Source organism: Euleptes europaea, chromosome 3 (genome assembly GCF_029931775.1).
Source record: "Euleptes europaea isolate rEulEur1 chromosome 3, rEulEur1.hap1, whole genome shotgun sequence".
In the NCBI taxonomy this organism is placed as follows: Eukaryota; Metazoa; Chordata; class Lepidosauria; order Squamata; family Sphaerodactylidae; genus Euleptes; species Euleptes europaea.
In genome coordinates this window covers 75,024,869-75,042,552 of record NC_079314.1, presented here as the reverse complement: position 1 = coordinate 75,042,552, position 17,684 = coordinate 75,024,869, and the positions used below count along the sequence as shown (strand labels likewise).

Sequence of the window (17,684 nt, the reverse complement as noted above, 5' to 3'; positions counted from 1 at the left end):
CTCTGCGTCCTTCTCCAGTCCTGCTCGCTGATTCCTCTTGCTGCTCACACACTCAGTTTTCCCTGTTCACCCCACTCACTCAACCACCCCCTCAGTTTCTTTAGCTGTCTTCCTCATCCTTCTTTGTCCACTACTTCCTCTCTCTTGTTATCCACCCTCCCAATCTTTTTTTCCTCCTTGTTCCCCCATTTTACTCCATATGGCTGCTCGCACACCACTCACTCACTGTTTCTTTCTCATAAGCTCTCACCCTCACATAGCATTCCCATATCCCCACACCTGTTTCCCCAGCCAAAATTACCTTGCTTCCTCCCCCACCCCCATACGCTTACCTCCAGTTTTCAGTTACCATATTGGGCTGCTCCGACTACCAAAATCATCCTTAACAAAGACCCTCCCCCTCTACCTCATGAGATGTGGTAAATTAGTTTTGAATTGAATGGACTTCCCAAATTAGTACAGACATGAGATTGGACCTTGACACTCAAAGAGAAAATTCAAAGAGGAAAAAGTAAAAAATCCCATTATGAGCATATTACTAGAATAATGCTTTTGATTCCAGCCACTATTGATAAATACAGGGTGCACTTTGAAACACACACAAAGATACTGTTCAGTCATATCACTAGAGAAGTGATTTTCTACTTTTTAAAAAACCCACCCTGGGCACTTAAAAACATAAGATCTCCAGAGTAGCCCTCCAAAAAACCATCAAATCAGAATGGTCAATTACGTTTACACGGCAACTGAGAGAGAATACATAGACTGAAGCAACATGTTCTACTGTATATGTTTGTTGAATCTTTTTTAAATGAAGACAATGCAACTAAAAAATTCTAACTGCAGAAATTGAGTAAGTACAATATCAAAACAACTGTAGTAAAACAAATAGCACACCAAAGATCATTGCTCCAGCCATTCAAAAATATCCTCAAACTGAAATACAACAATGGGGGAACTTCATTCAGCAAAAGTCAATCATTTAACTAATTGATTAATCCCACGTATTCTCCAATATGCTCATACAGTTTTTACATAACAAAGGAATAGACGGAAGCATGATTAGAGCCTTTAATCCAAACACAGTATTGGAGGTCAAAAAGATCATGTGATTTTATGAACAGCTGATGAGGTATAAATCACTGTTTATAGAAAAATAAATAAATACCAAACTGGACTACTCTGATTAGCTGACTTTGATTTGTTAAGGCTGAAATACTCGCCTTTTAAAGTCAATGGGATATGTTTTCCATTGACTCTACTGGATTGCAGATTCTTCTTTCAATGTTAACCTGATTTATAAACTTATTCATACTAAATTTAAAATAACATGTTAATTTATTATTATATTTATAATCCGCCTTTCTCACTGAGACTCAAAGTAGATTACATAACGCAAGTCTGTGCAATCAATAGGATGAGGGGACATCTAATAAATAATGTGTAATAGAACTAGGATTACAGAAAACAGATACAAAGCACATGTATTAAACACGTTAAATAATGCAGGAAATAATATTATGTAAGTGGAAAATTCAATGCAGTAAAAGGAAGACACACATACCAAACAGCAACGGATAATACATATTATTATACTCCACAGTCCTATTCTCTCTGCTGAAACGTTTTCCTGAATCATTATCTTATAATGCAGTCCTATTCCTTGCTAAAATTGCCCTTCTGAACAGTTCCGTTTTACACAGTTTGTCGAAAGGCAAAAGTGTGGGAGCCTTCCTCACCTCTTCAGGTAGGCCATTCCATAGGAAGGCCCCATTGGCTTCCCTGAGTGGTGCTGCCGGGGCAGCCCCCGGAGACCAGTGTCCGGGCCTTCCCGCTGGCATTTGGGCCACTAACGCTGCCATAAGTAGCCCAGACGCCGGTGCGGGGGGCCAGAATGCCGGCACAACGCCTTCCTAGCCTCCTAAGGGCTTTTGCCCTTAAGGCTCAGGAATGCGCTGTCAAAGATTTGCTTAATTTTGCTCTATTTGCTTTTAAGGAATTAAAACAAACTTTTTGCCTTCTTAAATTCGTCATGAAATTTCTACATTTCTGAAGTGTCAGACTTTTTGTATTAGTACATATCAGAAGATACTACTATGCATTATGGCAAATAAATAAGTGGTAACAATTATAATAATAATAATGATTATCAGAACTATTTTGTTTTCTTTGCAACTCTTCTAGGTTTCCTCTTTCTCCTATTCCATTTTGATCCTTGGTCTGACTCCCATCTATTGCCTATCAGAAAAGCCTTTGTAGTTACCTTGTAACTGCAAGAATAGAACAGATACAAATTTACCTATGTATCTGCCAGCTCTTATCCACCTGTAATAAAAAGGTTATATATATTTCAACAGTATCTTTTAAAAAAGGTGAAGCCATACTCTTTATAGCAGTCTCTAGAATGGAGCCTTGACTACTTACCGTGAGGGCTCCTTCTCTTCTGAGGCAGAGGGCATCTTGTAGCTGTGGGTTATTGTCCACGCCCTATCTGGGGAGGCAGGACCAAACTGATTTCCTGCTGCCCCCTATCGGGACACTAACCCACTGAACCTCAGTCACAGGCTTGCCTAGCTCTTAGACAGGAACAAAACGAGGTATAACGGAACAAAACGTAACCTTAACCAATGAACACAGGAAGGAACATTCCTATAACATGACAGACAGGAATTGGGACCGGAATTAGGTCTGAACTGATTGTCTTCTGAAGGTATGATCAATAGCACGTTGTCTGGACTCTTCGGCCGGGTGGGCAAGATGCCCTCCGCCTCAGAAGAGAAGGAGCCCTCACGGTAAGTAGTCAAGGCTCCATTCTCCTCTGAGGCTCAGGCATCTTGTAGCTGTGGGACCTATAAGAGCTCCCTTCAGGGTGGGTCATGCGTTCTCCTCCACAACGTGCTGTAAGACCCTGCGGCCGAAGGCCGCCTGTGCAGATGACCATGTACTGATCTTGTAATGCTTGATGAATGTTGATACGTTTGACCACGTGGCTGCGCGGCAAATTTCATCAACAGGAGACTGCTTGTCAAACGCCGCTGTTGTAGAGGCGCTGCGAAGCGAATGAGCCGTAATTCCCAGTGGAAGAGCCTTATAAGCCTCAGCTATTGTTGACTTTAAGGCATAACTAATGGATGCCGCTGACATTCTGAGACCCTTGTTAGGATTGGAGATGTTAATAAACAAAAAGTCCGTCTTTCTCAGGTCTGATGTTCTATCAATGAAGATGCGCAAGGCTCTACATAGGTCCAGAGAGTGCCAAGATCGTTCCTTTGGACAAGATGGTTTAGGACAGAACGATGGTAAGGAAATTACCTGACCGCAATGAAAAGAAGAGTTAACCTTGGGGATAAAGGTAGGGTCTGGTCTTAATACCACCTTATCCCTATGAATAATGCATAGACCCTGACGAATGGACAGGGCTTGCAATTCTGAAACTCGACGAGCCGACGTGATGGCTACGAGGAATAGAACTTTCATCCTAAGGAACTTTAGAGGTACTGTCCGAAGGGGCTCGAAAGGTTCCTTCGTTAGGGCCTTAAGAACGATGTTAAGGTTCCAGGTAGGGAATCGGTGCACGGTAGGAGGTCGAGTCTGAGATACTCCCTTCAGAAAGGAGGCGATATGCCGATGCTTGGATAACGCCACGCCGTCTACCATTGGAACAACTGTTGCTATGGCCGCAACCTGTCTCCGTAAGGTAGAAACTGCCAAGTTTAATCTCACTCCCTCCTGTAAGAACCCCAGGATGTTGTTAGCTCCTGGATGAAGAGGGTCAAATTTCTTTCTACGTGCCCATCTGACAAACGCCTTCCACGATGCGGAATATATGCGACGGGTTGCGGGTCTGTGTGCCTCAAGGATGGTGTTCACGACCTCTGAAGGGTAACCCAGTTTGACAAGGCTCATCCTTTCAAGTGCCAGACGGTCAAACAGAACCAATGAGGGTCTGGGTGGACTAGAGGCCCTTGGCGTAGAGGCCCTTGGTATTCTCCATGGTTCTTGAACTGCTAGCCTTCATAGAGTGACAAACCATGGCCGGCGAGGCCAAAAAGGCGCCACTAGGAGTACATTGGCTTTTTCCATCTGGATCTTGCGAAGGACCTTCGGAATAATTGGCAGAGGCGGGAAGGAGTACAAAAGAGTCTTTGGCCAAGGACTGAGAAGAGCATCGATTCTCTCTGCGTCTGGGTGGAAATATCTCGAGAAAAACCTTGGAAGTTTGGAATTGTCTGACGAGGCGAACAAATCGACCTCTGGAAGACCAAATTCTTGAATGATGAGACGAAAGGAGTCCTGGTCTAAGGACCACTCTCCTTCGTTTACTTGCTGCCTGCTCAGCCAGTCGGCTTCCACATTGAGGGTGCCCTTTATGTGTTCCGCTCGGATTGACAGAACCTTGAACTGGGCCCACCGGAACAGTTTGACTGCTTCCTGATGTAACGCCATTGATCTTGTGCCCCCGTTTGTTCAGGTGGGCCTTGGTAGTTGTATTGTCCATCCTGACCAGGACGTGGTGATTGCAAATGTCCGCAGAGAAGAATAGAAGAGCCAACCTCACAGCTCTTAGCTCCAGCACATTGATGTGTTGGGTCGACTCCTGAGCAGACCAGCGTCCCTGGGCAATCTGTCCATTGAGGGTGGCTCCCCATCCCTCCAGACTGGCGTCCGTAAAGATCTGGAGGGGATCCTCGTGCAGGTACTGCGTGGGTTTGGATAAATTCTCCCTGGATGCCCACCATCGCAGGCTTTTGCGGACCTTGAATGGTAAGGGAATGATTCTGTCCCTCTTCATCCCAATGTCCCCCTGGTATGGGCGAAGGAGCCATTGTAATTGTCTGGAATGGAACCTGGCCCATGGCACCACTGCTATGCATGAAATCATGTGTCCTAAAAGCTTCGCTAGGGACATTAGCCTGGCTGATTTGGAGCTGGCGGCCGAAACTGCCCGACTGACAATTTTCTCTACTCTCTCTCGGGACAGGGATACGGTGTTTTTCCGAGAGTCTATCCGCACTCCCAGATGTACCAGAGATTGTGAGGGGCTGAGGGAACTTTTCTCGAAGTTCACTAAATACCCATGGTCTTGAAGGATCTGCACCACTCTGTTGGTATGAGTGCGAGATTGTTCCCTGGACTGAGCACAGATCAGGATGTCGTCCAGGTACGGATGTAAGGTACGGAAGGAAGGCTGAGGAAGGATCAAGGGAAAAGACACAAAAAAACACCTCTAAAGCCTAAGCCTAACTCCCAGAGCTGTGAAAATCACTGCTCTCCCCACTAGGCAGGACAAAAGACTGAGGTTCAGTGGGTTAGTGTCCCGATAGGGGGCAGCAGGAAATCAGTTTGGTCCTGCCTCCCCAGATAGGGCGTGGACAATAACCCACAGCTACAAGATGCCCGAGCCTCAGAGGAGAAGAAATTATACATAATGAAGTCAATGGGGTATAACCTCACACACACGTACATACCGGTAATGGTCTGGCCCTTGACCTGTATCAATCAAACTCACAGACTATAAAAAGCCTAATCTAACCAATCAGTTTTCCAGCTCACTACCTTCTTCTATTTATCTAGAGTTTAGTCCAAAAATAACACAGAAATTTCAGAATGCACATCATAACTGCTGCACATTAATAAATGTCACTTATCTAAATTCTGATCACATGTTCCCACATTTTCCATATTTCCCCCCTCCTGCTTTCCATTATCTGAATTTTCCATCCTTTTCTTTATCTGCTTGTTTTACAATTTTCATACAACTTCAACTTTTTGATACAGCCTATAGCTGTATCTTATTTAGTACCATTTTCTTCAGAGAAGACTGAGTAAAATATGAAAATTATTATAGTAGAAATAACAGTAATGTCTTTCAATAACTGAAGTTTTTTGCTGACAATATGAGAATAGAGACCCAGATATAACAAATCTGTAGTTATGAGATTCAATGAGCATGCATAGAAGCACCTCAGGGCATTTATACATAAAGTTTATTCCTCTCCTTTATCAGTGAAATTCAAGGGCAGTAATCTTAGGATAGAAAATGAACATGAAGGTATTGTGCCATATTCTTTAGTCACTGTTCATTTGTAGTGAGACTCAAGGTCGAACACTATGCTCTTGGTGAAAAATGGGAAAGGGGGCATGATGTTAAGTATGATGTTAAGTCTCCTAGCTTTTTAGAAGGGTTATAGTAGAAAAAAGGTCTGGAGAGAAGGAAAAACCAAATTTATTACACCCTTCACTAACTTTTCCCCTCCTGTCCCATCAGACCTTTACAATGCCATAAACTTTCTAAAAATCTAGAAGACCTGACTAGAAGACCTTCTCCCATCTTCCAACAAATACTCAGTATTTGTCCTTAACTCCCACTCCAAATGGCTGGCTTCTAAGAAGTGTCGAATTTCTAAAAAGTGGCTGAAGCCTAAATTTGCATGAATGCTGCGTTTAGTAGAAATGATGTAGTACAGGACAAAATTACACATTACATCTACTAAGGGACCACCACAGGGGCTTGCAGCAGGATGTGAACTATGAAGTCCCCATGTGAACTCAATTTAGATCTGGACTACGTTGCAGGAGGAGGTGGGGCTCCTGCCTCTCCTGTGCTGTAGCCCTGGCTTGGGGGCATTATTTGCTCTGTGGAGTGGCTGCACATCCAAGAATTTAGTGCATATGCAGCCCACCCGATGTGGCATATAATACCCTAAGGGCCATTCTCAGTTGGGAAAATGGCATGTGGGGAAGGCAGGTGCCCCTCTCCCCTGGTTCCAATTTCAACTGTGCCCCTGTGGGGCTTCTGAATTGAGCTCCCATGGGAAACTCACCTCTGTCATAAGGATGCAAGTCCTCATGGCAATCATGTGATAAATGTAACATATAGTTTGGCCACAGTGATCAAGTAAATGAGCTAGAAATCAGTGAAGCTATGTATTCATTTCAAGGCCTTTGACATATCAGTAACAGCATAATCCTGAACACAGTTACACACTTCTAAATCCACTGGATCCAATGGTCTTTACGAGGGTGTAACTCTGTTTAGGACTGCACTGTAACTGAGCCTTCCCCTACCATCCCAATCCATGGTATGTTAATAATACTATTGACTTGCTTTACACTGTTGCATTAAGTATATGTAAGAGTATGTACATGAAACATTTTTGACTTTTCATTTTTATTATCATATGACTAGAAAGTTCTAGTCCTAATTTCAAATATATAGAGTCAAACAATGGTACTTAATAGTAAGGGGAATGCATTCTGTATGTGTAATATCATTTAACTCATATCTTCTAAGACTGAGTTCTGGCATGAAGACCGCCAAATGCAAAGATTCGAGGGCTGAGCCCTTTTGAGCCTACATCAACTTAAGTACAGTGCCTAGGCATACTCTGTTACAACCTTTTAGCAATGATCATGTTTCTAATGCAAACATATTTATTGATTGGAGAGCTGCTGCCGGTCTGAGCAGACAATACTGACTTTGATGGATCAAGGGTCTGATTCAGTATAAGGCTGCTTCATATTTCATGTGTTTGATTACTTTTGGTAAAGTAAAATCATTGACCAATTAGGGGTTTATGTTTGTGCTTTTTTATTTTTCACATACATTTCTGCCAACAAGACAACCAAGTATATGGTATCTTTCCTGCCCAAACCTTGAGAATTCTTGCCACTGTTATACTTTTTCCACAATATGGGAAATGTTTGATTACCAATTTAAGATACTGTCTCAGACAAAAGCTTTAGAGGTCACTATGAGGAAAATACCATCTGCTCAGTCAAAAACAAAACAAAACCCAGAAACAAAATAAAAGCTAAAAATCTTATTTGGCTCACAGATTCCCCTCCTGCCATAAACAAACCAAAGCAGGCTCCTTCATAACACTGTGAGCAATAATTAAAAGCATACATTGTCCTCCATGGTATTTCTTATTTTCTTCAAATAACTGCTAAATTTATAGGGAGGCAGTGTTTATATTCTGATGACTAAAATTAACCAAACTTTCAAAAGTCAGCTCTATAAAGGAGTTTTCCAGATTCTCTCTCTACACTAGAACTATCTGCATGGGTGAAAACTCATTTTATCCCATTGTGCTGAAAGCTATCCTTTCTAGGAAGAAGTAGAGCCATCACTTGCCTTCAAGGTATTGGAAAAACTGGAGTGAATCTTTGGGGGGGGGGGTTGTTTTAAAACTGTAGCATGCTCAAATGCTGTCATTATTATCTGGGAGGAGTCACTGAAAAACATCAAATCTCTTCCCACTGGCTATCCATAGAAGACCGCATTATACTAGAACGCAGGGTCATTTGCTGAAGCTGGAAGGTGAGAGATTCAAAACAGATAAAAGGAAGTATTTTTTCACACAACGCATAGTTAAATTGTGGAACTCCCTGCCCCAAAATGTGGTGATGGCTGCCAACTTGGAAGGCTTTAAGAGGGGAGTGGACATGTTCATGGAGGATAGGGGTATACATGGCTACTAGTTAAAATTAATATTGGTCATGATGCATACCTAGTCTCTCCAAGATCAGAGGAGCATGGCTATTATGTTGGGTGCTGTGGAACACAGGCAGGATAGTGCTGCTGCAGTCATCTTGTTTGGGGGCTTCCTAGAGGCACCCGGTTGGCCACTGTGTGAGCAGACTGCTGGACTTGATGGGCCTTGGTCTGATCCGGCAGGGCTTTTCTTATGTTCTTACCTAATGGGTATCATCAATACCATTCTTTCTGACATTAAAAATATGAACAGCGACTTCGGGGTAAAAAAAAAAGGTAGTTTTTGCATGAAGTACAGTTAATAACTGTTAGGAAACAATGATTTACGTGAACTGGGAAAAGGCTTCAATCCAACGCATCCATTCAAGGAAGTGTGTTCTACTAGGGATGTCCATTAATTTCTAAATAAATGTGTATCTGACTAATGCGTCAGCTGCACTAGGCCCCAACCTGGTCAGCATCAAACTAGCAGATCAATAACTCCACAATACAAGCGAGTGCTTTTGAATTCCAGGTCTTGAACCATTTCCCCTAGCAGGCAGCCAACTGCCATCTACCAAACGCCCAATCTATAAAGTAGCCCTGGGGTGCCATAAACTGTGCCACTGTCTGCTTCTGCAGTACAGAGGATTCCGGGTTTTACCAAGCAGCGAGTGAGGGAGGGCGTTTAACAGAAACACGTGTGTCACTGTGGCACTTCCCCAAAGGGTTGAGTTTCAAGACCAGTCCGCCGAAGGGGTCGAAAACAGCGACAAGGATGCCGCTCCCCCTGCCCGAGTGAACAACACAAGTCCTTCGGAGTCCTTCACGCCTGGGGAGGGTTAAGTAGAGAAGACACAGAGGCAGCGACCGCCCAGGCTGACCTTCCCCCTAGCTGCCCCCTATATATACCCTGGGACAAGCATCCCCTTTACTTGAAACATAAGGGGCGGGGGAGGGGGCCCTGACAGAAAGAACCCCCCCACACACACACACAGCCTCACCCCCTTTCCCCATCCCCCAGCAAAGCCTACGCGCCGCCGCGCTCCCGCCCCAGCAATCTTCCCTGCGCCTCCGGGCCAACCGCCGCCCCCGCCCCGAGAAGGGAGTGCCAAGGGCGGAGGTGGCCACGGCCGCCGCCTTCTTCCCCTCTCCTCCCTCCGCCTTCCCAGCCCCTCCCTCCCCTAGCGGGACGGCGAAGAGAGGCCGGGAAGCCGCGGGGGTCTCACCTCAGGGTGCAGGAGAGGGACGCAGCCCGCTTCTTTCTCGTACTCATCCAGAGGCGCCGCCATCTTGGTGCGAACGCGCCGCCCGCTGCATGCTGGGTAACGCGCTCCTTCGCGACCTCTCGCTACGCTGCGGGGGGGGGAGGAAAGGAAGGAGGGGGGGAGGAGGGAGCGGAGGGGCGACCGGAGCCAGTCCCTGGCGGCGAGGCGGGGAAAGAGGGAGGCCGCCGGGATCCGCGAGGGTGGGGGGCTCCGTCCCTTCGGGGACAGCGAACGGTTGTCCCAGCCGCCCTTCCTGCCGGGGGTTTAAAGCGGCTGGCAGGGTCCTCTCTCGCTCCTGGGGCGTCCGGTCCCGGTGGACTGGTTGTATTCGCGCGCGCGCACGTGCCCGGGTTGGCCGTCTCTGCCTCTTCGACTCATATCGTCGCTTAGTTCGTCCGCCAAGTTCCAGAGTCCGCCGCTCCGAAAGGCCATTATTGTAGGGTGGGAAAAGAGGCAAAGGAAGGTAATCAAAAAGATCTATGGATGGGAGTATCTTCCGTAAAAAGACTTTCACGCGGCCCAAATCATGCACTTTCAGTCCGCTTTCAGTGCACCTTAACGATCGTTTGCAAGTGGATTGTGCCAGTTCACGCAGTAAAATCCACCTTCAAAGTGGATTGAAAGTGCATGATTTGGGCTGTGTGAAAGTGCCCACGGGACTCCATCTGATCAGGTAACATCTGGATTAAAGAACCAAAGCTTGTATAAGTTAGCTATTTAGATTTTATTGTTTTGTCCTTACTGTTTATGGCTCTTATATTTGTACATTCCTGCACATTTCTTTTAATAAACTGTATTCTATTCTGTGGTGCTCTTTGGGTTTTGGGGCTTCAATCTAACTAAATTCACTACTTCGACCTCCATTAGCTACAGCTAACAGAGTAATTCTTTTTGGAACTCAACTTGCAAGTGTCCCGCTTTGCAGGGCTGAACTCTTGATTAATACCTGGAAGGGCTAGAGACTGTCCCTTAGTCTCTGGTTAGATAGTTAGAAAAGGGACTGTTTAGGATCCAAGTCTAACTCCAGTTAAAGGCTTGGTACCCTAGGGTTGTGAGGATTCACTCCCCAGCATGTGGTGTTTGTTGTACCTGACCTGTCTCTTTAGAAGTTTTGACAGTAGGTGCCCAGAGTTAGTTTCTACCCAGGATTCTTCCATCTTAAGAACATAAGAAAGGCCCTACTGGATCAGACCAAGGCCCATCAAGTCCAGCAGTCTGTTCACACAGGGGCCAACCAGGTGCCTCTAGGAAGCCACAACAAAATCTTGCTAAGAAGAGGGGACGGGTGAGGTGCTCTCAAGCCCAGCAATGTCAGGTTCATGCATATGCTGGCTTAATGTTTTCCATAATGAGTATTTTAGATGTTATTCTGAATCATCCATGTTATTCTGAATCAGCAAAATAAAATAGGAGTCCTGTGGCATATTAAAGACTCACAATATTTATTCCAGCATAAACTTTCATGAGGGAGCACTGGCTTCATTAGATTCATGTTTATCTATTAGACCAATGATTTTATAATCACAACAGAAAGATGGGGGGAGATGTTATAAAGATTCCTACACTCCTGCTTTATGTTGGCTTAACGTTTGTTAAATATGATATCTGAATGCAAACAAACTGTAGCTTCACCAGCATTAATGAAATGTTCACACAGTAATCCACAAGCCACATAAGCAGTCTTAAGATATGACCCTATTGTTTTGTTTTGTTTATTCAGAACATTTCTGTGGTGCCTTTCCACCACAACAGGGTTCCCAAGGCAGCAAACATTAAGACATCTCAACATTAAAACAGCATTTAAAGTAATCTTTATACAAAATAAACAATTCAATCAAAACATATAGACAGAACAATAAACCTAACAACACAATGAGGGACAGTAATAGTTACAGTGGGTTAACAAAAAAGCCTTCACCTGCTGCCAGAAGTCAGGGATAGAGGGAGACAGATAAATATTGGGAAGGGAGTTTCTAAAGATGGGCTGCCACAACTGAAAAAGGCTGTTTCTCAGGCTGCTACTCATCTAGCCTCAGGTGGAGAGGGCACCCAAAGGAGGACCTACGGATATGACTGGAATGGAAAGGTAGGTTCATATGAGAGAAAGCAGTCATAAGAACATAAGAAGAGCTCTGCTGGATCAGAGCAGTGGCCCATCTAATGCAGCATCCTGTCTCACACAGTGGCCAACCAGTTCCTCTGGAGGCCAACAACAGGACATACAGGCTGAGGCCTTTCCCTGATGTTGCTTCTTGGCACTGGGATTCAGAGGTTGACTGCCTCTGAGTGTGGAGGTTCCCTTAGTCACCATGGCTAGTAGCCACTGACGGACCTATCCACCATTAATCTAATCCTTTTTTAAAGCTGTTTATGCCTGTGGCCATCACTACATCCTCTGGCAGTGAATTCCACATTTTAATCTCTCTCTCTGTGTAAAGAAGTATTTCCTTTTGTCCATCCTGAATCTACTGCCCATCGGCTTCACTGGATGCCCTTGAGTACTAGTATTTGGGGAGAGCGAGAACAAGTTCTCTCTGTCAACGCTCTCCACCCCATGCATAATTTTGTAAACCTCTATAATTTCCTCCCATAGCTGTCTCTTTTCTAAACTGAAAAGTCCCAGACTCTTCAGCCTTTCCTCTTAGGGAAGGTGCTCCAACCCCCTAATCATCTTGGTTGCCCTCTTCTGTACGTTTTCAAGCTCTGTGATCTCCTTTTTGAAATACCGTGATCAGAACTGTACACAGTATTCCAAATGATACCACATCATTGATCTATACAGGGGCACAATAATATTGGCTGTTTTATTTTCAATCCCTTTCCTAATAATCCCTAACATAGACTGCCTTTTTCACCGATGCAGCACACTGGGTTAACTCTTTCATTGAGCTATCTACTAAGACCCCTAGATCTTTTCCCCTCTCAGTCTCAGCAAGTTCAGCCTATACTTGATGTTGGGATTTTTTGTCCTTAAGGTATGCTGGCCCCAAGCTATATAGGGCTTTAAATGTAAATATCAGCACCTTGAATTGGGCCTGGAAACAAACTAGAAGCCAGCCTAGATGAAACAAGACTGGCAGTGATATGATTCCTACAATCCACTCCAGTCAGTGTTCTGGCTGCAGCATTTTGTATCAACTGTTGTTTCCAATCAGTCTTCAAGGGCAACTCCATGTAGAGCACATTGCAATAATCTAGATGTTACCAGGGCATACAGGGCACAGTGGCAACAATGTGATACTAAATTTAAGCATAATATATCATCTGAAGAAGAAGATTTGGTTTTTATATGCTGACTTTCTCTACCACTTAAGGGAGACTCAAAACAGCTTACAATCACCTTCCCCTCCCCACAACAGACACCCTGTGAGGTAGGTGAAGCTGAGAGAATGTGACTTGCCCAAGGTCACCCAGCCGGCTTCGTGTGTAGAGTGGGGAAACAAATCCAGTTCACCAGATTAGCCTCCGCCGCTCATGTGGAGGAGGGGGGAATCAAACCCAGTTCTGGAGATCAGACTCCACTGCTCCAAACCACTGCTCTTAACCACTTTACTACGCTGGCTCCTGAAGTACTTTGATTACAGCTGGGACTCGAACATGATTTCTCCTGGCCTGGTACAAATATTTAATATGGATCCCCTTTCCAGTATCAACACAAACATACACTCTCACAAGTTTCAATTTTATTTCAGAAATAACTTGACCATATCATGGTGTTGCAGTCTGGGCTGTGCCCTGAGGACTAGTAAAGTGAAACGGTTTTTTTCTTCTTCACTAGGGTTACCAACCTCCAGGTGGGACCTGGAGGTCTCTTGGAATAATAACCGGTCTCCAAACTACAGAGAACAGTTCCACTGGAGAAAATGTCTGCTTTGGAGAGTGGACTTGGTGGCATTATATCCTGCTGAGGTCCCTCCCTTCCCCAAACCCTGCCCCCCAGCCTCCATCCTAGGGATGCCAGGTGCCCATCACCCTCTGGCAGGAGACTGAGGGGCTGGAACTTGGGGAGACCACCGTCACATCAATGGTGACACCATTTCCAGGGCAAACTCAGAAATGACATCATGCAGCTCTAGGATTCAGCGGAAACTACGGTAAAGCCAGGGGTTTCTGCTGAATCCTAGAGATGAGTGGCATCACTTTCATTTTTACCCCAGAATTGACGTCATGCCTAGGATTGCCACCTCAGTGTTGGGAAATACCTGAAGATTTTGGAGGTGGAGCCTGAGGAGGGCAGGGTTTGGAGAGGGGAGGGACTTCAATGCCATAGAGTCCAATTGCCAAAGCAGCCATTTTCTCCAGGTGAACTGATCTCTATCAGCTGGAAGACCAGCTGTAATAGCAGGAGATCTCCTGCCACCACCTGGAGATTGGCAACCCCAGCTATGCCATTGAGACACCAGTGATTTTTGCCTGATTTCTTTCCTTTGGCCAACTGTCTGGTGGCAGGGATGGGAGGGTGCTGGTGGAAAGTGTCTTGCCATAGTGGGAGGCCTGTCAACCTTACTCCACCCCCAAATCTCCAGAAATTTCCCAACTTGGGGGTGGCAACCCTACTTCTCATACTTGAGTTCTGGTTACTATATCTAAAGCATATATATTCCAGTTGTGTAATGTTTCCAGATAAGGCCAGTTAGCAGTATAGCAGTTTCTAAACAGACCTGAGAGAGTGAAGGCCACATGGTATAGCCCAATCTAGTTCAGATCTCGGAAGCTAAGCAAGGAGACCATCAAGGAAGACTCTGCAGAGGAAGGCACTGGCAAACCATCTCTGCTTCTCAGATGCATCAAAACCCCTTGCTGTGGTTGCCTTAAGTTGGCTGAAAGTTGATGATACTTTACACACCCAGACAGACCTGGAGCAGATTTTAAACACTAATGGGTGACCGTCTGCTTGTAGATTATTTTTCTAAAACTTTGTTTTTTCCATTTCCAAGCATGAGACCATGAGTGGCTGCCTTCGGCATGTAGGGGCCTGCTTTTACAATCTTTGTATACTTGACTATCAGGCCATCCTCTGTTCGGACACATATGCTACAAGCCTTCATAGCTGTGTAGAAATATTGTTATTTTTAAATATATACAGATAAAATTTAAAGTGCTTCTTTCCACACAGAAAGTAGACTCTCCTGCTGAATACAAAGAATGCCTCTAATTCCCCCCTGCTGTCTAAAGATGAACTTCGACTAGCAATTTTATTTCTATACCAATTTCTTTCCATAACCTGTAGGAAGATATAATACCTCCATTTACAAAGGAGCTTGGTTCTGATCTGTCATGGCTATTAACATTAGGATTCACAAGTGCTTCTGCTTTACACAGCAGTTGTGTTTGTCATGGCCAGACTCATGTTACGGTAATGTTTCCTCTCAGTAAATGCATGAAATGCAAAAGGCAAATTTCTAAAAATTTAGTAAACATGCATAAGCAATCCCTAACATGTAATCCTGAGCACTTAGGGAGATAATAGAAAACTCTAAATTGAGTAAGGTAAGATGATAGCCTGTTAAATTATTAAGAGGCAAAACAGTGCGATGGAGCATGTCCTGCCACCTGCTGGATTGCTGCATACAGAAATATTTGATTTCACAAGGTTCTGCTCTTAAGTTTTAAGACTCCAGCAATCTTTAACCTATTATAGCATTGATTCATGATAGAACCTAACTACAGGTTGAGTATCCCTTATCCAAAATGCTTGGGACCAGAAGTGTTCTGTATTTCAGAGCTTTCTGTATTTTGGAATATTTGCATACACATAATGAGATATCTTGGGGATGGGACCAAGTCTAAACACGAAATTCATTTATGTTTCATATACAGTTTATACACATAGCCTGAAAGTAATTTTATATAATATTTTAATAATTTTGTGCATGTGAGTCATTGTGGGGAACCTGCCATTGGTGTGACTGGCCTGCCCACGTGCCGTTTTATTACCCTCTGTGGGCGCTCAGGAAGTTTTGGATTTTGGAGTATTTTGGATATCGGAATTCTGGATAAGGGATACTCAACCTGTACTTACTTTTTAAAATAACTGGATGTTTTAGACAGCAGCAAGGAAGGGGGGGGGGAGAGAACACTTTACAGAGGGGGAAGAGCACTCACACAAATGGTCTGTTCTGAGGGAGAAGAAGAGTTAATTTTTATACCCCACTTTTTCCCTACCTTTAATGAGTCTCAAAACAACTTACAAACCTTCCTTTCCACTCCCCACAACAGACATCTTGTTAGGTAGGTAAGGCTGAGAGTAGGGTTGCCAACTTCCAGGTAGTAGCTGGAGATCTCTTGCTATTACAACTGATCTCCAGCCAATAGAACAGCTGAGAACCTTAGCAGGGAAAAAATATTCAGTGGCTCTTTGCATACAGTAGAGAACAGTGCAAAAGACGTTTGAGAGCTTGTTCTGTTCCCAAAGTTTTCACCACTTGTTCAGTGACACAGTTCATTTCACGCTCTCCTCCCTGACCATCCACATTGCTTTATCTGTATTCTGCTGCCATAGTGGGTTACTTTCTTTAGTTTGGTTCTTATAGTCAGTAATACTAAGCGTGTTTAAAATGGGATTAAAAAAAACTTTTTACTGCTTTACTATACCCACAAATCCTACCAAATATGCAATAGAATGACATCATTTTGATTGAAATTGTTGGATTATTTATTACCTTAAAGTACTGAGGGTTTTCTCAGTCATGGCACTAACCTGTCGATTCGGTTCATCCCGAACCGAAAAACAGCCAAATTTCCCCCAATTCGGCAATTTTCAGTTCGGATGGAACCGAATTAAAAAAAAAGGTGGGAAAATGACGAGCCAAATTCAGCGAGTTCGGGGCACGCTGAATAAATTCGGCAAATTTGGGGGCTCAGAATCAGCAGCATAACCGTCAGTTAGTAAGCAGCATTCTCCCGCGGCCAATCGGTGGGCAAGCTGGTCTTCTTCTGGCCAATCAGTGCATGAGCCCAGCTGCTGCCTGGCCCGGGGAGAGAAAGAGAGAGTGTCTGTTTGTGTGTGTGAGAGAGATCCCCGTGTGTGGGGGGTGCGTGTGCATATTTGCAGCTTTCCATGGCTCCGGGGGGCATTTTTGGAGGCAGAAGTCCCAAACTTTCAGTGTAGCTTCAGGGGAACCTTCTTGCAAGAACCACCAAGTTTTGTAAAGATTGGGTCAGGAGGTCCCAATATATGGGGCCCAGAAGGAGTCCCCCCAAAATTGCCCATTGGAATTAAGCGATTAAGAACACATTCACGGCTTTCCACGGCTTCGGGGAGGGGGCATTTTTTGAGGTAGAGGTCCCAAACTTTCAGTGAAGCTTCATGGGACCCTTCTTGCAAGAACCCCCAAGTTTTGTAAAGATTGGGTCAGGGGGTCCTGCGATATGGGGCCCGGAAGGGGTCCCCCCTAAATTGCCCATTGGAATAAAGCCATTAAAAACACACTTGCGGCTTTCCACGGCTCCGGGGGGGCATTTTTGGAGGTAGAGGTCCCAAACCTTCAGTGTAGCTTCAGGGGACCCTTCTTGCAAGAACCCCCAAGTTTTGTAAAAATTGGTTCAGGGGGTCCCGAGATATGGGGCCCGGAAGGGGTCCCCCCAATAATTGCCCATTGGAATAAAGCGATTAAGAACACATTCGTGGCTTCGAGGGGGTATTTTTGGAGGTAGAGGTCCCAAACTTTCAGTGTAGCTTCAGGGGACCCTTCCTACAAAACCCCCCAAGTTTTGTAAAGATTGGGTCAGGGGGTCCCGAGATATGGGGCCCCGAATGGGTCCCCCCCAAATTGCCCATTGGAATAAAGCCATTAAAAACACATTTGCGGCTTTCCATGGCTCCAGGGGGGTATTTTTGGAGTTAGCAGTCCCAAACCTTCAGTGTAGCTTCAGGGGACCCTTCTTGCAATAACTCCCAAGTTTTGTAAAGATTGGGTTAGGGGGTCCTGAGATATGCG

General features: G+C 44.8%; 1 protein-coding gene across 1 annotated transcript in view; it reads right to left on the bottom strand.

Moving 5' to 3' along the window:
* The window catches only part of ZDHHC17 (zinc finger DHHC-type palmitoyltransferase 17), a 67,306-nt gene extending 50,871 nt beyond the window's left edge, over positions 1-16,435 (bottom strand). Inside the window, exons 1-2 of the mRNA XM_056846516.1 lie at positions 16,407-16,435; positions 9,706-9,832 (exon numbers count right to left, since the gene is read on the bottom strand). Coding sequence (XP_056702494.1) covers positions 9,706-9,832; positions 16,407-16,435 — 156 coding nt within the window. The remainder of the gene's footprint in view (positions 1-9,705; positions 9,833-16,406) is intronic.
* Between the last annotated feature and the right edge of the window lie 1,249 nt (positions 16,436-17,684).